Below are 18,645 nucleotides of genomic sequence, written 5' to 3'. Positions count from 1 at the left end.
TGTGGCCTATGTATACTTACTCGACGCTCTCCAAACGCGATCGGCCACACATGATATGTTCAAATATTCAGGTTTATTACGAAAAGATCTATCGGTAGAGGATGGTACTGGTAGCATATTCGGGTGACGGTGGACACCCTGAACAACAAACGTCCGAAGAAGCACTGTATATATGATACAACAAGGGGTACAAGGGTGCAATGCGAACATTACACAGCATCAGGATCGTAAAAATCGTCCAAATCATCGCGGTGGCGAAGGCGAAAGGGAAGAGGGTGGTATACAATGGTTTCCGTAACGTCCAACAACTCAACAAAAAGCACATTCTCGAGCACGTAGCATGTGTCTCGTGGCATATATTTAGTAAGAGTTCCTGCGGCGGCCGTAACGACCAAACGACCCGCACAGCGCCGCGAAGAAACCAAGGAAGAGAGCGACGAGCGCGCCGAGCACGAGCCAGTTGGCGTTACCCCAAGTCGCGTCGATGCCCCGGTCGCGCATGTGGCTGCGCGCGATGCCGAAGAGCACCATCTCAACGACCCAAGCGACAAGTGTCACGAGGAACGCAAGTGCGCTGATGAGGGTCATGAAGACAGTACCGGCACGGTGATATGCGGCACCGCAGAGGCCAAAGAGAACAGCAATGCCAGAGAGACCGGCAGCTGGAGAGGACATGAATACGTGTTGTAGAGAATTGAAGGCAAACAGGGTACTCACCGACGGGGATGAGAATTAGAACTTGAGTGAGGTTGTGGAAGAGACCATCGTTGATGCGATCGTCACTGAAAGCGAGTAAGGGACATGTAGAAATCAATTCCGAGAAGAAGGTACACACCCTAGGTTGCCGGGGAAGAACCAGCCAACGTGTGTTTGGGAGCCGGTGAATCCGAACACACCGAAGTGAGTTGTTGAACCTCCAGTTGATGCGTTGAGGAAGGAGATACGCTCCCATGTTGGTGACGAAACGGACGCCTGGAGTGGCAGGTGAGCATGGAATGTCTGATATGGGAAGAGGACAACGTACGAAGATGAGGAGCACCATCGCGGCAAAGACCAAGAAGAGGCCTGGTACAGCGGCGCCGGCAGCCATGGCGGTGGTCGTGAGGTCGTTAGGCGGTTGGTTGGTGGACTTGTGGCTTGAGGAGAGTGAGCGAGAGAGACAGATGGGGGAAGGAGCACGAGATACGCACGAGGTGGGCGAGAGGAGGAGACGGGGTGGACAGCGGATACAGAACTCGAGGCTTTATTGCATGGCCAAGCTTGACGTCAGCCTCGCCACCCCCAGCCCCTCCTTCCATTTACGTCACTCCCCACTCAACGCCCCTGACAGGCGCCCGCTGGCGTTGACCTCACAGGAACACTCCCGCCCACGTACTGTACCTATGTGCACGTGATCAAGTGCACGTCTCCCCGAACCCACCAGATCACTCCACAACGCCCGCGGCGACCTCGTCGTAGTTCTATGCTGTCAGTGTACAGTACTCGAGTACATACCTACCGACTGCTCAGTGCTGGCCGCTCGACGTTTCTGCACCGGATGCCTTCCGCAGATTCACCGATGCGCAGCTCGTCATCCCGATATCCGACTACATCTTCCTCACTGCCTCCCTTGCGCAATGCGATGCTCTACTCCCCATAACGAGGTCTTCACCCCTCCTCATATGTAGAGCCGTCCAGGCCCCTCATCTGCGCTGCTGCGCATGCCAGCCGCACTGGGAAAGCAGACCTAGGAGGCTGTGAAGCACAAGCCATCTTTTCTCTCTTCGTCCGTGGGTGCCGCTGCGCAACATCGCCCTATCCCCGGATATGACGGCTTGCCCTGGCCACATGGAAGACACATCTGTATTACATGTAAGATTTGAGGTCCTTCATGAGTTCTCGCATCTGACATGTCTGCCCATGTATCCATCATTTCTTTCTTTTCGCCCAGTGCTCCTCACCGTGCCCATGAATCGTAATCGTCCCAGTAGCTTCAGTTTCGTGCATGCCCTCTCCCACTGCGGTAAAATCACGGAGTGCAGATGTGTGAGATAAGATGTTTACAGGTTCTTTCTCATCTCATGTATTCCCGGAGTTCTCCATGTACAATTCGAGAATTTTCAAGCCATAGCGCCGACCTTCGGGTGCGGTTATCCGGTCGACGTGCACTTCTGCAAGTGAGTAGCTTGCCCGTTCCTCATGGTGTACATGTGCAATCTCATATCATCCTTCGCGCCCTACAACAGCTCATCTGCACCGGACAACGCATCGTCCTGCAGTACGGCTTCGCCGTCTCGTAATACACGTTTACCGCAACGCGGAGAAGTGCAGACGCAGACGCTGCATAGGCCGAATCATCGGGCTCGTCATCGCTCAATGTCTTCGCGGTGAAGGCCGACCCCGACCCTTCCTTCTTTCACCCAACCCATCGCGGTCGACTTCAAGTCGAAGGCACTTTATGGACCTTTGTCTCGGGCGATAGCGTCGGAGAGTTGCTAGGACGCCGGGACCAAGACGACACCTACTCTAAATTCACCGTCTGTTCACCTCGAGGCGACTTCGACTTCATACTGCAGCGATCTCGCACGTCACACCGCCGCACGCTGTTGGGCTGGTGAGCCACCTTCAAACCCTTCCCTTGAGCCACACGTCTCGCTTGCCCGTGCCCAACCTCCTTTGTGTGGCTCCTACAGCCGCGGCATTATGTCGAAAGAGCCAGCATCCATTCTCCTCCCCGCTTTCAGTCGCCGCGACCCCTTAGCATGATTCTCGCTATCTCTACCGTGCGCAGCTGACAAGGGTAGTGCGCCTCTGCGGGCGTTACGTCCACAATCACTGGCTTTTCATTCTCTACCATCCCGCCAGCTCAAATGCTCGGCCGCCATGCAATGACGCGCAACGCTTGTTCCGCGCCCCCCGCCATTCCTCGACTCTTGACTCTTGTCACAGTGCGTTAGCATTGACGGGAGCTTTGACCCTTGGTCCGTGCGTCGTTGGCTGGCTTTACGCTTTTGCTGGGCCACCGTTGTGTGCCGAAGCAAAGCACGCTTCGTCAACGGTATAAGAGGGCTCGCAGGGCGAGATACACAGTGATCGGTTTCGAGCCACTGGACACCCAGGGCAACCCACGCATGCTGCACGTTTCGTTCTTCTCTCTCCTCTTGAACCCTCCATTGCTTCGACCTTGAGCCTTCTCAGTCTTCGCCTTTTCAGCCTTTTGTTACACCCGCCGCCATCAACCATCAGCCATGCAGCGACGGTCGTCTACGTCTCAAATGTTCCAGCGGATGCGCAAGGTGTCGGACCCTCTCATGTATGTGGCCCTTTCTCTCTATTCACGCTGGCCCCAACGAAGATAGCTGATGGGGCCCTTCCGCTATCTTGCATGATATCGCACGTGCAGCCATGCAGCTCACGCAGCCCATGCACTTGTCTCCGGCGGCAGCAACAGCAAGAGGGCACCAGACGAGTCGTTCTTTGAATATGATACCACGAAGGGATGGCATCGTCCCCATGGACATCGGCGGCCACCCGATTCAGGTGTACGCCACGGCCTCTCCCAACGCAGTCGCAAAATCTCGAAGGAGGAGATCACGTACCCATTCCTCCCATCCGGAGATACGCTTGACCTACTAGTCGAAAGCGCGACGATGAGTGCGGAACGCGAGCGCGAGAACCGCTTGCGCCGGCAGAACTCCACCACCACGACTAGCACCCAGCCAGAACGTCCCCCGCGCCCGAGCCTGGACGAGCGTCCGCCCATCGTTCGCGACCCGCAGCTCAGGATGCAAGAGCAGAAGGTGTATAAGAGCATGAACAACGCGAAGAGGCCCGAGCGACCGCGGGAGGAAGACCTACCGTACGGCGCAGCGGGAAGCATCCCGCGTGTGTTCGTCAAGGAGGAGAGGCCACCGCCTCCTGCGGCTGCTGTGCGGGGTGCCGGCTCGAGAACACAGTCCATGGCGCGTTCGAGTACGGTGCCGTTCCCATCTAGCCAGAGCGTGAACACGCGTGGAGAGGACAGTGCGCGCGCGAGTGGTGTCACAAGAACCACCGATAGGACCGCGCTGAGGCCACCTGAACCGACCCCGGCCGCAGCGAAGGTCTTCACGCCTTTCGCGCCCATGGCCCGCGACCGGCCTCCGCAGGACGCGTCTTCGACGCACCCCGTGGACGCCCGTTCAGGCGGACCGTCGTACCTCGCGCAGGCCAGCACATCGACCCAGAGGCTTCTCGACCGGGAGTACGTCCCGACGCCTCCGCCGAAGGACTCCAAGTGGATGGGAGCTAGCACGCACGCTCCGTCTGCCGTTCCTGCGTATATGCGCAGACAAGACGGCGTGCGGCGGGTCTCGTCGTCTGGGGACGTCCACCTTCCTCCCCAGCACTCGCGGTACCATGGCTCGCGCGACGAGAACGACCCGCGCCACCCGCGCGCGCCGGCCCAAGAGCTGCGCACCGTCAAGTCCACCCCACTGAGCGCGCGCAAGCAGAACGTGCCCGTCCATCCGACTACTGCTCCTGGTCTACCTTCGCACCCTGCTATCTATTTGGAACGCGCGGGCTCGAGGACGAAGCCGCGCCACCCCGACGTTCCCCGCGACGTCTCTCCCGACAACCCACAGCGATTGCCTACCCCGCGTCGGTCGGAGGAGGAGGAGCGCCCTGCTCCTCGCTCTGCCCATAGACACCGAGAGCGCGAGCGGGGGAGAGAGCACGCTTCCGCTACGACTGCAAGGCCGCAAGCCGACGTACGTCGCAAAGAGTCAGTTGCGTCCCATCACCCCGTCCCCATCGCGCACGATCATATCCACTCTGTTTCGTACCGCGCGCAGGTCATCCACCCTGGCCCGCACCAAGAGCCGGAGCCGGAGAACGATCGCCAGAAGCGGCGTCGCGAGAAGGAGAAGGCGGGACGCTCGGTCGAGTGGTATGGCATGGGAAGCCCGATTGCTTGGGAGATCGCTCGTGCGCTCGCAGAGCCGGAGGGCGTGTCGCCTCTGCCCATTGACTGGAACCAGTTCGTCGCAAACGGGCAGGACTATGGGACGAAGCCGCTGGAGACCCGCAAGAGGCGGGAGGGCGAACGGTATCGGAGTTGAAGGAGGTTTGGGAGGTCAACGGTACCAGGTAACGTCGTCCGTCGGTGCCCATCTGCTGTTTCTCTCTTTCATCTTCGTTCGCTTGGGCTGCTGCCCGTCATCAGTTTTCGCTGTCGAGTCAGACACGCACACGCATACACTCACTTTCGTTCCTTATTGTTTCTCTCATAGTCTCTCTTCTCTTCGTTCTCTCTATTATCACATTCTAGGCTGATGACTGACCTAGCCTCGCCCGTGCATACTGGTTCCTCGTCCCTGCTGTATCTCTAGTTACATTATCGTCGTTCATCAGTCGCCGCGGCGCGACACTCACTCTCCTTCACCCGTTCATTATATATACCTCAACGTATTTCGCTGTATCCGTTAGCTCATCACACTATCCGTAGAATTTTGTAGAATATTCCTAGCGTTTACCTCATCCCAATATATGTCGTTTGAAATGAACAAGCCCACAGGCACTCTCAGCATGCGCGACCAAAATCAGAGGCTGGCTGGAACCATGTCATAGGTACTGCTCGTCCGAACAAACGGGTGGAACATCACCAGATACGCTTCACCATCGTGAACCGCGTAATCTCTTCAAGAGGCAGCCGCTTCCTCTTCCCACCACCATCCTTGTCTCCATCCCCTGGCTTCCGCTCGCCAATCTCGGCCACTGGAATTGCATCGTCGCGCTTGCTGTCGAGCAGAGTCTTGAGCTCCTTGTTGTATTGCTGCGGTGGAAGGCAGGAACATGCGTGTAAGTCTCGTACGCAAGCAGAGATCTGCGGAAACGCGCACCTGCTCCTCCTTCCCCTCTCCGATGGGATCGCGCCCGAAGTCGTTCACGCGATCGGCCTGCTCGCGTGCCTCCATGCCCGCGCGACGCTGCGTGGCATACGTGAGGAGGCGTACTCCCAGGATGATCTTGATGACCAGGAGGCTGCCGGGGACGCCAGTGAGTGTCGCAGTTCACCTATAACTGGAGCAGGAACGACTCACCATCCCCAGCACAACAGGGCAAGTGCCGACCATTTGGCGACGTTGGTCCAGTCGTCGGGCGTGTACTCCTGCCAAGATCGTGTCCAGAGCGGCGATTCGTCGGCATGCATGGATATGAGCAAGTTTACGGACTGCGAGCCTATGAGCACCGCGAGGACTGCGAGAGGCAGCGAGGCGAATCCTAGGCGTCGCGCGACCAGAGGCGACTGGTCGACGTATGTATGCTATGATGGTGCTCAGCGTTCTACACAGAGGAGCGACTGCGATTGAAAGCTACGAACCTTGCGCGCGCCACGTCGACTCACTGAGCTACCGCTGGCTAGATCGCGGCAGAGCACGTCTGTATAGCGTTCGTATACCGATGGCCGAATGTGATTGAACTTGGTGATGAAGGCATGCTTGAGCCAGTCGACCAATGTTTCCGATGCCATGACGGTTAGCACGGGCTATGGAGAGAGATGTAAGGAGCTTGTTACGAGTAGAGATGGAACGAGCCAACACACATATGAGATCGTCCACAGGACGTTGTTGCCACGGAACCAGCCAAAGCTCTTCGGGAGGGTGAAGCCCTCACTGAAGTTGAAGGTGGATCCGGAGAGCTCTATCAAGTTGCGGAAAGCCACCACGAGTAGCATCAGCGCAAGGGTGAACCGCTCGACGATATCTGTGCAGCGCATGAGCAAAATGAGGAAGAACAACGGTTTGAGCCAAGTACCTGCGCAAGTGATCTGAAAGAGGTTATCCTTCTCAAACTTCTTGAAGACACTACCCTTGATTTCGACGAACTGATTAGAGACGAGGAGTGTCAACAACGCGTTGTCGTAGGAATTAACAGCAACGTTGAGGGATATCATCTGGTAGATCATCACGAGGGCGTGTCCAACTTGACCATGTCGTGAGTCGTAGCATGCAGGAAGCTCTGGATTACTTACCAGTATACACAACAGCTAGCAGGAAGTAGAAGAACGGCCGGAGGGTATGCGACGTGGGTCGCTTGCGATGGGAGATTACCTCTAGGGTAGACCGGGAGAACAGACAGTCGATGATGTCTTGGCCTATCGAGGCGCAAAGACGATCAGCAATCTAAACGCGGACCCCGCAGTAAGTTAGTTGCAGAAACCGATGTCGCTGAATGCGAGCGTACTTCTAGTGCGTTGAAGATCACATACAGTTTGATCGTGTCTTGCCCTCGTATAAAGTGGTATAGCTTGCTGGCATCCGTCAACGGGGCCAGGATGATGATAGAAACAACCAGCAGCATAGCTCGGAGGATATCAGCCTTCTGCGAGGGCGGTAGTGGCGGGGGGCTTCGGGAGAAGGTATTCAAGAGGAGTCGCCAGGACGCGAGCGCGAAGCGGATTGGCAGTATGGTGAATGTGTACATGAACGAGTCAAGACAGACTATGAACCCAAACAGGAAGATCTCCCCAAACAATCCCGTAAAAATTGAGGAAGCCACCAGAATAGAACGCAACTCACCTTCTCCAGTGCTATAGGCATGCTGAGGAAATTGCTCACTCTCTCCCATTTGAGCTCCTGGTGCGAGTCGAAATCTGTCGCAAGGAGCTCTTCTTGCAGATAGTCCCATATCGAGAAAGGTGGCTCATGAACAGAGTCCAGGCTTGGGAAGGATGGGAGGGGGGGCGACAAAGGCAATACTGGTTGCAAAGGAGGAGATGGAGGTATAGGCGTGGGAGGTAGAGATGCATATGTCAAGGGGGGTCGCGACTGGTCCAACGACGGGGAACGGCTGTCGCGGGAACTGAAGGGAATGGATACCTCGGAGTACCTGAACGGGTTCTCGTCCTCAGAATGAAACTCTTCATGCGTATGATTGGGGGTGAAGTCATAGGTTTCGTTACTTGAGACGGATGATCCTCGTTTTCGACGCTTTGTGGCCGAGGAGGACGCAGTTTGTAGTCCGTGGAGGATAGGATTCCACCTCGCGCCAGTCGCCGCGGAGGCGGAGAAGTATCGACGGACGCGTTTCCTCTTGGGAGACCGCGAGAGTTGTGGCATGACGACGAAGCCTGTGCGAGACGTAAATTTCTCATGTCTGGTAGGATAGCTCGAAGCCGACGGGATTTACCAGGCAGTGTGCAGGACGAGGCGGTAGCAGTCCGGACAACGTTGAAGCAGCAGCCTGAGCTGGGTTAACAAGTCCGATCGCTGCGCAGTCGTGGCATAATCTTATCTTATCTCGGAAGATAAGATAAGATGCCCGCTTGCAACTTTGTGCGGTGGCAAAGTTGCAAGTTGCCGGTCTGTACTAGTTGTGCTGAACGTGATGTTCTCTCCGACACGTTGTCTCAGGAGGCCGCTGTCTCTCGGTCTTTCTCCCTCTGCTGCTCGGATTCCACCTGTGCCTGACGTTGAAGAATGGCGCAAATTGTTCCCCTGGGCCTTGAGACGTCGAGACCGTGCACTCATCAGCCGTCCTGAGACTGCACGTACGCTGGCTCGCGCGTTCCTCCAAAACAAGAGCTTAGGCAGTGGCCACGATAGGATCGTGATTGAGGCTTTTCCTGGTGAGCATGTATGCTTGCGAGTATGATTGTTTCTCATAGTTTGCAGGGCCCGGAATGTTGTCACGCGCCATGCTTGAGTTGCCATCATCAACCCTCCGCAAGCTCATCATCCTCGAGGAGGACGAGGCGTTCCTGAAACAACTGAAGGTGAGCCTTTTGTTACCCAAATGCAGCCCATAATATTCAGAATCATAGCCTCTGGAAGAAGCGGACCCGCGCGTGACGGTTGTTCCCATGTCAGGCCACGACTGGGATACATACGCACACCTCGAAGAGCAAGGCTTGATGAAAGATGTCGTTTACGCTCCATGGGAGGAGAATGCATGTGAGTATGCACTATCTAAAGGTCCACATGCAATACCGCTCATGTTCACAATACGCGTAGTTCCGAACCTGCACTTTGTCGCTCACCTCACCCACAACGTCAAAGGGGAACAATTGCTCGCACAACTGTTCCGCAGCATACCAGAACGCTCATGGTTGTTCCGATATGGCCGCGTCCCGATGAGTATCCTCATGAGCCACCATGTCTGGTCGGTGAGTGTAATTGAGATCTGTTCGTCTGTAAAAGTTGTGTTCATAGGTATCACAGCGGTTATCTGCGCCGGCTGGAAGTAAGGTACGATGTAAGTTAGGAGTCATTGGGGAGGCAACCGCGGACACGAAGGAGGTCGTTGATCCCGAGTACCTTTCTCCATATGACGATCACTTCTACCCTCCTAGTCCGACTGGGAGGGGATCCTCGTCGAGCCGGAAAGTCGGGCAGCCCATGCACGCCATTACTTCAATACCATACGCCGAGCAAGTCATACAATCGGGCATGATAGATGAGTGGGACTACTGTCTGCGTCGACTGTTTGTTCTGAAGAGCACCAAGCTCGCGGACGCCTTGAAGTGCGTTATCCCCATCCTATCTGCTGAGATCTCACTGACTCGTAGATCATCCAGCTCGCTTGCCCCAGGAGCGAAGACGTTGATTGATTCACTCGCGCATTCAAATGTGCCGCGAGAACAGCGTGTCAATGTCAACAAGAAGGTCCGGGAGTTGAACATCGCCGATTGGGCACTCATCTTGCGCGCGTTCAACAAGTGGCCCTTCAAACCACAGGTTCGTGGTGTTGTCCCGTGTGTTCTTTTAACAGTGTTAACTTGTTATGCAGGACCTGATGATCACTGACGCCTTCGCGAGCGAGTTCGATTGATGCATATACCGTACTACATCTTCTATATTTTTGCTACTGTACCTAATCTCGCGCCAGACCGCTCCCCTGATGAGGCTCATCAAACAGCTAGCACTACATGAATGACCTGTCTCACGTTGCACGTCCAGGTCTTCAGGCCTCAGGGCTTGTGCCTCTGCCAATCCTTTCGTTGGCACTCCGAGGTGCAGTACCTCACCTTCTGGCAAGCAGAGCATGTTCTGAGCTTCGGCTTCGGCTTCCCTCTGCAGACGGAGCACTTGTGCGCAGCAGGGTCTCGACCTATCGTCTCCAAACTACGAAGAGGGGCGAGAGCGCGATCCGAGTGACGTAGGGCGCGTACACGCCACTGCGGCACCTTCATGAGTTCATTGATATCCTTACCTCGGCCACAGCTGCACAAGGGATCGGCCTCCATCTTCTGCGTCAGCGGGATTGCCTGGCGGGCAAGGTACTCGCAACTCTCAGCGTGTTCCCAGGTTCGACACCGCTCGACGCATGCGGGTATGAATTGCTTCCACGCTTCCCTTGGCCAGAGCACCGCTATTGACGAGGCGCCCGAACGGCTTCTCGATCTTGGGCATGAAGTCGTGGGTCAGCGGGAGGACGAACCCCTCGCAAACGACAGTATGGGAGGGTAGGTCGTAGCGCAGCCCATTGATGAAGAAAACTGTGTCGCAGTTGTTTGTCGCCTCATCGGCTAGAGAGAACGCACGGATGGGCTTGCCGCCCTGGATGCCAGCGGAGCGGACCAACATCGTGCCTATGTTCTCCTTGATATATAGGTGCGCGACCTCCTTGCGCTTCTTGCGTGCCTGGCGCTCTCTCGTAGAGAGCATCGAGCCTACGTGGGGGTCGAGCCAGCGGTTCAGCTCGGATCCCTTCGAAGATGGGTAGGCGGTCTAAGACGAGTCGGTGCATGCTCCACAAAGAGAAGACCCTGCCGCGGCTCATGACAGGGAAGGGGTTCAGTTTCATTCCGTCGGGCTTGAGGAACGGTCCTGCTGGAGGCACGATCACCTGCATGGAAGCTACGTAAGCACATCATTCATACAGGGAGTATGAGGAAGACGCGCACCTCTATGTATCGCGACTTTCGTGCAAGTCGCAGCTTCCTCTGAGTGCCAATGATGGTAAAGGGGAAGACAACCACTTGGACGTGTCCAGCGACTGTAAGCTGCATCGTGCATGGAGATGCTTGCTCGATCTCGGGCATTGCTTCCTCCTCCAAAGTCGCGAACAACTTCAGCGTCCTCTATGTCTACTCTTGCGGTGAACGAACTGACGAGCTCGCATTGCTCGTCCAGCTCCACTGAGACAGCTCTTTGACTACCAAGCTGAGTCTGTAGAGTCGTGTTGGGAGACACGTATGACACAGCAGGGGACGCGAAGATAGCGGATGGGATCTGCGATTCGGGGAGAACATGGACACGCTCCGCATCCATGAGGCTCGCCCCATATATCAGAAGATCAAGCCCCATCTTCAACTGCAGGGGGTATGTAGCGCTCGTGCCGCGGACGCGGAAGGATAAAAGACGCCACGAGATCGAACGAAGCACCCCTTCCCTCAGGGTCCTCCTCGACGCGCACACGGGGATTGCTCCTCGTGCCTATGGGGATGACGCGCCCGTACGCGACGTGTATCGCGGTGAATGTGTTGTGAGACCAGCTAGCTGCCTTTGGTGTCGCACTGCAACAGAGGCGTCCCGACACGAGTTTCGTTTAGGGTGTCCTCGAACTGGCGGATCTTCTCCCGGGGGATCGTCAGGATGACACGCACCACGGGCGGGACGATGTCCCATTCGGAGAATCTCCCTATCCTCATCGCAGTACCCCCCACGCGCTCCATACTCCTGTAGTAGTCGACATTATGGACTCTCTGTCGATAGAGGTGGGCATAGAAGTCATTGCGATTGACCATGTTCATCGGCATCAGCTGGTCCGTCTCAGACTCAAGATCGATGAAAGGATCCATGACCTATGTCTATGCCTCATCCGGGACGCGGAGCCGCTCTCGGACTAATTTCAGCGGAAGGACGAAGCTCTCTCGCATGTAGTGGATGATGTTAACTTGGAAGAACTGAACGCCCTCAGCAGGTTCTGCTGGTTCTGACGGAAAAACGTCCACGCATCTTCCTGCTCGAACATCGCTTGATAGACGTCAAAGAGCATCGTACCGAGCTGCCGGGCGTCGAAGACTGGGGGTACCTTTGGACGTCCATCGTGGAGTGCGATGATGCGAACAATAGATGGGGGCCTTCCACGTCGTGACTTGGTGGAACTGCGTTCTCTTGAACACCGGGTCCTTCTTGGTGATCAGCTTGTACATCATGATCTCGTGTGTGTTAGAGCGAGTCGAGAAACCTGAAAGGTAGTCAACAGGACACAGGTTGAGTAGCAGCCCCAGGGTTCCGATGTCAGCATACAGGAGCTCTGTGAACTCATTCCTCCCGTCTTCTCCGTGGAAGAGCAGAGACTCGGTGTACAGGACAGTGAAAGGGGAGGAAGACATGATCGGAGCAGCTGCAACGAGGATATTGAGGAGGCCGATGTGGTCAACGAGATTGAATGTCTCGATCACCTTGAACGATGTAGGCGCGCCTCCTGCGACGAACTCCTCCTTGTCCAGATGTATAAGCTGGGTCCCGAACTGCGCTACGGAAATACCTGAGTCGAGTGCTCCCGTTGCCGAGAACGACCGGAGCGCGCGACACGCTGCGGTGGCTTCCGCAAGGAAGAAAAGGATGCGGGGAGTGGTCGCGTCGTCGACGCCGCCCTTTGAAAGGACAGACACCAGTTGGAAAACTGCACCCTTGCTTCCCGCGCCATGTCCTCAATGTCGATGGAGCTCCGTGCATTGCCGAATACTGCAGCGAAGTGAAACGTGGCGAGCGGGTCGGTAGCATAGTGAACGGCACAACCTTCGCCCACGAGCGAATAGGCGAACGTTGGGTTCAATAGCTTCGCTTCAGAGATATCCTTGGATCGAATCAAGGTTGTCCCCGTCTTGAAGTAGTTCTTGCCCTCATTTATCGCCGTTTGCGCGGCCTTGAGTACCGTAGGGCCCGCAGATCGGGCCGAGGTCAGCGGGTGACCTGTACTCTGCTTGAAGGTTAGTCGGTACGCCTCTCGGATAGCTTGCTGACGTGCTGGAGGCAGCCCTGGCATCGCAGCATACAACAACCAATGGCGGCGGACCTCTGAGAGGGTAAAGTCTGTCGACATCCGCAACAGCGCAGCGTATGGCGACGCTCGCCACTTTCTCGCGTTCTCTGAAAGATCGACGAGCGTCTTGCACTGAGTGATCAGAATCGAATGCGACTCGGCGTCGAGGTGCATGTGGTAGAAGATGTTCCATATAGAGGCGGTGGGGATTCTGTCCACGAAGAGGCTGAAGAGGAGGATGTTACGGGCTACTCATGATTCAGAGGGACGCTCACTATGGACATGGATGGGAACGTACCTAGGATGCCTGGCTCGAAATCGACGCAAGTGAAGTCGACGCTGCGTGCGGCTGGCCGTACGATTAAGAGATAATCAGCAGTGTATTGACCGAGTGTGGGTGTCAGGACTTACAAGCGTCAGCTTCACAGTAAATGGTGTAAAGGATATGTCGAGGGTCTCCGCACCCAAGTAGAAGGACGTCTCCGTGTTCTTCGGGAGGTAGGTCGCGAGTGAGGCATACTGCTGAAGTGTTGCCGATTGGATAGAAGTAATGCTTTCCCGGCCAGAAGAACGGGTGAGACATGACGGTAGCTGGCAAAAGAATAATGTTGCGGACAGCGTGCAACGCGGTCAGAGAACCCCACCACTAGACGCCGTTGAACGGGGCTATAGAGTTTCCACGAGAGTGCACACCCATGTATGCTGCGGTAGCTCTTGCCGCATGCATACATCGCTATGATATCGAGCCACGCCCGACTCGTCAGGGCGTTCAACATCACGCATTAAATTCGTGTTCACTCTCACCTCATGCGAGTTTCTTGCAGAAATCGGACGGGATGGATATGTCCTGGGTGTCTGTGGGATCCTGCAAGGTTGGACACGGCAGTGCGCTGTGAAAGGCCGGGAGTCTCTGGACGCGATCACTGGTAGCATTTGAAACGAGTGTAAGATGACAGCAGTAAAGAAGGAAACTATACAGTAAGAGTACACGCTGCGCAGACCTCCGTCCAGATGAATCAAGCTTCAGTAGGCAACACTCTTCGTTGGGGTTCCGGAGAGTCTGGCCACTCAATAGGCTCCTAAACATCAACGTTGAGAGCACTGTCAGTAGAAGTTCATGAGATAAATCGTGGCCATGCTTACCTCGTCATCCAATTGCGTTTCTTCGGTCTGTGTATCGATCTGTGTATCACCTCCCGCCAGACTGTCTACCTGGCTGTCCTCCATGACGATGTCGGTCAGCTGCGTATCCGTCTGTGTATCCCCACCTGCGGAGTCCTGAGACTCTCCGACAGGACTGCTTGTCTTCTTGCGGGACACCGCGGGAGCCTTCTTGTCCTTCTCAACAGGCTGGAAGCCGAAGAGCGTGGTCTGCTTGCTGCCGTCCTTCTTCTCTTTAGCCTTGCCCTTCTGCGTTGGGCCTATGGGAAAAGGAGGGATCAGCGAAGAGGAAATGTATCGCACCCAAGGCGACATACGTTTGCCCTTCTCTGCCTCCGCAGCGTCGACCTTGACGAAGAAGCTTTCGCTCTTGTGCAGAGATTTATTCGCGTCGGCACTACGAGAGAAGGGATTGCGATTGCTGCTGTTATCGACGGCAGGCTTGCGTGCAAACGGGTTGGACCCTGTCAAACAGTCAGACAAAATATTGATATGATCAATAGAACTCACTCGAAACTGCGGCAGGTGGTGGCATCCTCGCTGTAGAATCAGCCTCTCCGCCGAACGCCCGACGCTTCGCTCCCGACTCGACACCAGGAGAACGACTGTCCAGCATAAGCTCATCATCCGCGGGCCGCTTTCGCTTCCCCTCCGGCGATGCGTAGGCGAACTCGTTGTCCTGCGTGCTGTCGGCGAACGAGGTGCCAAAGACCGTGCTGTCTTCAGTCACCTGACTTGACGAGGGAACATTGCGCACATCAGGAGCAGGCGTGGCTCGCTCCAGCCCTGGTCTGTGCATAGGTGGAGGTGGGCCAAAGTCCTGGAATGGCTTTGGCTTCACGTAGCTCTGTCCGGACCCACCGCTCGTAGGGAGACGCATCGCAGAAATGGGGGCGAAGTCACTGTCAATCTGTCTCCGGCGGTCGCGAAGCCCTTCGAGACGGTCCAAGCCTTCGCGCTCCTCCTTCAGGGCCTCCATCTTCTCCTTCAGACCGATGAGGTGATAGAAGTTGGCAATTTTGATTGCCGCGTCGAATGAGGGTGTATGGTGCAGCATGCGGGTGAGATCGAGGGCCCGTGCGAGACGATCAGTCTTGCATGCGTGCTGGATGAGCTGGATGAGGGCCTTGTCGAGCACCAGTTCGCGAGCGGCAAGAGTGTCGGACGTGAGCTCTTCGCCGAGGCCATCTCGGATGATGTCAAGTTGCATGGTTTCTCGCGCGAACTGCTCCTCCAGGGGGGCTTCCTTCGGGTCAGTGCGCTTGAACGGCAGATGGATGGGCAGTTCTTGGATGAGGGGGCGAGGGAAGCCGGGATGTTCTTGGCGACCCTTGAGGATAAGACACATAAAGTTGTCGCCCACAACCCCAACGGGCCAGTACGACTCATCCTTGCCTTCCCGTCGTTCGAGCTTGTTGGTGTCTAGGACACGCATCCATGTGGCCGATAGTGGTATGCGGAAGCGGGGCATAGTGTTTAATATGCCTGCAGAATCATATATTGCAGGTGCCTGTGAATGAATTGTGAGGAATGAGACGACCATATGGAAATAGCACAAGCTTACGCCTTCCTCTGTGATCCCGATCCACTTGAGTGTGTGCCGTTTTGGGATGGGCAACGTGCATTGTTGCAATATGCAGAAGTCGTCAAACTTGATCAGTCTACCGGTGAGGTTCTGCGACCCTGTATATTCCCCATATTAGCAGCATCTCATCAGTAACTCACTTCAATGCTCACCATCCATAGTCGTACTGCCATCACGAGTGACAATGAACACCCACTCCGTTCCCGCGACCATGCTTACATAGTCCCCGGGGAGACTAAGACAAGCGCGTTCGATCCCGCTGCCTGTAAGGAAGAGCAGCTCACCATCACTAGTAGCGACCACGACGTTGCCTTGTCCGGCGATATCCACTTCGCTTTTGTCGCGCATCGACTTGGTTGGTGGAGGACCACCTGCCGCTACTCCTAGCACGCGCGTCCCCCCTGGCAGCTTGTACGTCCACTCGGATTGAGAAGCCCAAGTACCATAAGGTTTGTACACGACGTGCGCCGTGTGCTCTCCCTCGGGTGGACATGAGTAGAGTGCTCCGCGCTCACCTATAGAATGTTCAGTTGAGACATAGAAGTGTGGTAGGTTAGTTCGTCACGTACCCAGGGAGGCCAAATCGTAGCGAGAATGATCCGTGAAGTGGTAGCTTTTTCGAGCTGATCGATCATGGAACTCGACATTCACAATGTGATGTGTATCTTGGTCTGTCACTTCAATAACGCCAATCATGTTGTATGCTGGAGGGAACAGCGGTCAGAAATGACGAATCACTGGAGGCAAAGGATAAAACCTAGATATCGCTTCTTGTTGTCCATCGGTGTTGAGCCGGGTTGGAAGGCAGGCTGCGCCTTCGTGATGCTCACTATTCTGCTTGTCAGCTGGCAGCCTTACATCAGGAAGAAGTCCGAACTGACCCATCTCACGAACGCCTCCCTCCGCCGCCAGCCGCCGTGCTTCTCCGTCGTCATCATCCATGGTACCGACATCATCTAGGATCCAGTCATCGTTGTCTAGGTCGATACCGAGGTCGTCTTCGACCTCAGTATCCTTCGTTGTACCCTTGTCAGCTTTGGATCTGATGTTCGTATCGTCGTCGAATAGAGTAGGAGTGCCCTTGCGCTTGATGGGGACCGTCACGGAAGATGTACCCACAGACAGCTTCACCGGATCTGGCGCTGAGGCTGGTATAGGTTCCCGCCAGCGAGTAAGGTCGCCCGCCGTATCTGTCCAAACAAGGAGATTTTTGGTCGGCGAGAACGCCATCTGAGTTATTGGCGAGTTGAGTGCGCCTTGAAACCTGTGAAGTATGGTTAGTAGAGTCATAAGCTCACACCTGGAGTGTGAACGCACCTGAACAGCATCCGCCGGTTCTGTGTGGACCAAATAAACACGCCGGACTTGGCGGCAGCCGCGAGGTAAGCACCGTTTCTTGACAGTGCAAGTGCTGTGATGGCACCAGAGCAGGCGTCATCGGATAGCGTGGATGACTTTGTCCAGTCCTTGCGCGATATCGTCACAATGTCTGGACCAGGGTTAGTCTTCAGAGGTACAGCACATACGCCAGATGACTACTCGCCGTGCGTGCGGGTGGCAACGAAGAAATATTGGCCAGAAGTATGCCAAACTGCTGAGCAATCGTAGCCGAACTCCGGTGACCTAGGCGCCTCTTGACATGCTGTCACGAGCAATGATACATGCGACAGACTCACTCTGTATCTGCAATGGCAGGAATAAGCCCATCGATCACCGTCTCCTCCTTAGGGTCGTCTGCGGAGACGTCCCATACAACTATCTTGCCGTCTGCGCCGCAAGTTGTCTACGCTGTGGTCAGAGCGCGCGCGGGAATCGAGGTATGATGCATACGAGGTGGGTGCCTGAAGGATGCCACGTCGCCTTGCGTACAGCCTTGGTATGACCTTTCAGAATTGTGATCTTGGTGGTGTCGGCGAGGTTGATGAGCTTCACGTCAGGTTCACTGGAGTGTCATAAGTTCACAGCCTGAAACCGCCCCAGACGATCTCACAGCCTCAACAGCACTAAATGATACTCACTCCGATGTGACTGCAACCCGTGCCCCTTTCGGGTCGACAGCGATGCAGCGTATTGGAATTCCATGTGAACTTGTCACGAAGCCTTCCAAGACTGGTGTAGATCCCTGGGCTGGTCGGAATAGTTCATACTTCCGGACTTCTCCATCTTTGCTGCCTGATATCCAGCAGGTATTCTACTCGAGGTCACAGGTGACTGAGAAGAACCAATCAATAGCTGACGTACCCCAGAAGCCACTGCTGTAACCTCGTCCGTTGCCTCCGCCGCACTTGGTGGTTCCTGATCTTCTCCTAGTTCCGTGTCCCACAGCCTGACCAGACTGTCTGCTCCACCAGTATATACACGTCTAAGAAGATGGTATGAGTGCAACGAGACTTGCGTAAAACTGGTATCACTGACGACCCGTCTCTGGCAAATGCCAGGCATGTAGTTCCTGGCGCATGGGCCGGGTTCACTTGCGTCTTGGACATTTCGAAGGTCACAGTAGCAAGAAGAAGCAGTAGGGTACCCACAGAGAGAGAGAGAGAGAGAGAGAGAGAGAGCAGGTGGTGGTGAGAGGAGCAGACGCGACGCGTTGTCGGTCACGGTCAACGGCGTTCGTCCCACGCAAACGCGTCTCGTAACGCGTCAGTCACCCGTCACATCCTTCGGCGCGTGCCACGTGGTCCCCTTCCTTCGCACTGCAGCTTATTTCCTGTGGTCTCGTACGTGGAGGTCCGAGACTGAATGGCAGCATCATTCAGCTCTATGAGGTCAGATATGTCATTCCCTTGGGGTCGGTAATCTTGAACAAAATTCTTGAGGTAGAAAGGCCTAACGACCTAGGCAGACATTACCAAAATGTTCATGCACTCTCGCTAATCCAATTTTTATCCTTTTGTTACTTCCGGAAAGGATGCATTCTTGGCTAGTGCCTCTTGTCCCATCTA

At 55.5% G+C, this 18,645-nt stretch overlaps 6 protein-coding genes across 6 annotated transcripts; 2 read left to right on the top strand and 4 right to left on the bottom strand.

Annotated features, from left to right (window-relative positions):
* Nucleotides 1–52: 52 nt before the first annotated feature.
* On the bottom strand, nucleotides 53–1,143 carry L226DRAFT_610171 (pali-domain-containing protein). Its single transcript, XM_067686128.1, has 4 exons — nucleotides 1,025–1,143; nucleotides 836–972; nucleotides 718–782; nucleotides 53–662 (listed from the first exon to the last, which is right to left on the bottom strand). Exons 1-4 carry the CDS (start codon nucleotides 1,088–1,090, stop codon nucleotides 361–363), a joined length of 570 nt encoding a protein of 189 aa, XP_067538778.1. The 5' UTR covers nucleotides 1,091–1,143; the 3' UTR covers nucleotides 53–360.
* A 2,084-nt stretch (nucleotides 1,144–3,227) lies between these two features.
* On the top strand, nucleotides 3,228–5,081 carry L226DRAFT_520626 (uncharacterized protein; the record flags this gene model as incomplete). Its single annotated transcript, XM_067678657.1, has 3 exons — nucleotides 3,228–3,292; nucleotides 3,383–4,730; nucleotides 4,815–5,081. 3 exons carry the CDS (start codon nucleotides 3,228–3,230, stop codon nucleotides 5,079–5,081), a joined length of 1,680 nt encoding a protein of 559 aa, XP_067538777.1.
* A 369-nt stretch (nucleotides 5,082–5,450) lies between these two features.
* On the bottom strand, nucleotides 5,451–8,197 carry L226DRAFT_531556 (DUF747-domain-containing protein). Its single transcript, XM_067680100.1, has 10 exons — nucleotides 8,152–8,197; nucleotides 7,542–8,092; nucleotides 7,207–7,485; nucleotides 6,995–7,145; nucleotides 6,778–6,945; nucleotides 6,566–6,726; nucleotides 6,344–6,508; nucleotides 6,063–6,286; nucleotides 5,862–6,003; nucleotides 5,451–5,794 (listed from the first exon to the last, which is right to left on the bottom strand). Exons 2-10 carry the CDS (start codon nucleotides 8,079–8,081, stop codon nucleotides 5,621–5,623), a joined length of 2,004 nt encoding a protein of 667 aa, XP_067538776.1. The 5' UTR covers nucleotides 8,082–8,092; nucleotides 8,152–8,197; the 3' UTR covers nucleotides 5,451–5,620.
* Nucleotides 8,198–8,333: 136 nt separating this feature from the next.
* On the top strand, nucleotides 8,334–10,063 carry L226DRAFT_610168 (S-adenosyl-L-methionine-dependent methyltransferase). Its single transcript, XM_067686127.1, has 8 exons — nucleotides 8,334–8,590; nucleotides 8,637–8,737; nucleotides 8,786–8,915; nucleotides 8,976–9,127; nucleotides 9,183–9,484; nucleotides 9,539–9,698; nucleotides 9,751–9,974; nucleotides 10,041–10,063. The coding sequence occupies exons 1-7, from the start codon at nucleotides 8,350–8,352 to the stop codon at nucleotides 9,790–9,792; spliced, it is 1,128 nt and encodes a 375-aa protein (XP_067538775.1). The 5' UTR covers nucleotides 8,334–8,349; the 3' UTR covers nucleotides 9,793–9,974; nucleotides 10,041–10,063.
* L226DRAFT_551037 (uncharacterized protein) lies at nucleotides 9,932–13,537 on the bottom strand (the record flags this gene model as incomplete). The annotated part of the gene is given in 14 exon segments (XM_067682796.1): nucleotides 9,932–10,311; nucleotides 10,331–10,670; nucleotides 10,699–10,809; nucleotides 10,868–11,011; nucleotides 11,031–11,295; nucleotides 11,327–11,458; nucleotides 11,481–11,767; nucleotides 11,792–11,833; nucleotides 11,861–11,939; nucleotides 11,967–12,427; nucleotides 12,449–12,565; nucleotides 12,601–13,202; nucleotides 13,253–13,303; nucleotides 13,366–13,537. The coding sequence occupies 14 exon segments, from the start codon at nucleotides 13,535–13,537 to the stop codon at nucleotides 9,932–9,934; spliced, it is 3,183 nt and encodes a 1,060-aa protein (XP_067538774.1).
* Nucleotides 13,538–13,852: 315 nt separating this feature from the next.
* On the bottom strand, nucleotides 13,853–18,278 carry L226DRAFT_551036 (uncharacterized protein). Its single transcript, XM_067682795.1, has 16 exons — nucleotides 18,116–18,278; nucleotides 17,942–18,062; nucleotides 17,719–17,891; nucleotides 17,531–17,642; nucleotides 17,377–17,483; nucleotides 17,244–17,323; nucleotides 17,018–17,189; nucleotides 16,582–16,964; nucleotides 16,458–16,529; nucleotides 16,270–16,404; nucleotides 15,853–16,215; nucleotides 15,680–15,798; nucleotides 14,626–15,625; nucleotides 14,433–14,579; nucleotides 14,098–14,375; nucleotides 13,853–14,033 (listed from the first exon to the last, which is right to left on the bottom strand). Exons 1-16 carry the CDS (start codon nucleotides 18,184–18,186, stop codon nucleotides 13,971–13,973), a joined length of 3,396 nt encoding a protein of 1,131 aa, XP_067538773.1. The 5' UTR covers nucleotides 18,187–18,278; the 3' UTR covers nucleotides 13,853–13,970.
* Nucleotides 18,279–18,645: the final 367 nt, after the last annotated feature.

Source organism: Lentinus tigrinus, assembly GCF_003813185.1.
Source record: "Lentinus tigrinus ALCF2SS1-7 unplaced genomic scaffold L226scaffold_5, whole genome shotgun sequence".
In the NCBI taxonomy this organism is placed as follows: Eukaryota; Fungi; Basidiomycota; class Agaricomycetes; order Polyporales; family Polyporaceae; genus Lentinus; species Lentinus tigrinus.
This window is presented reverse-complemented; position numbering and strand designations above follow the sequence as displayed.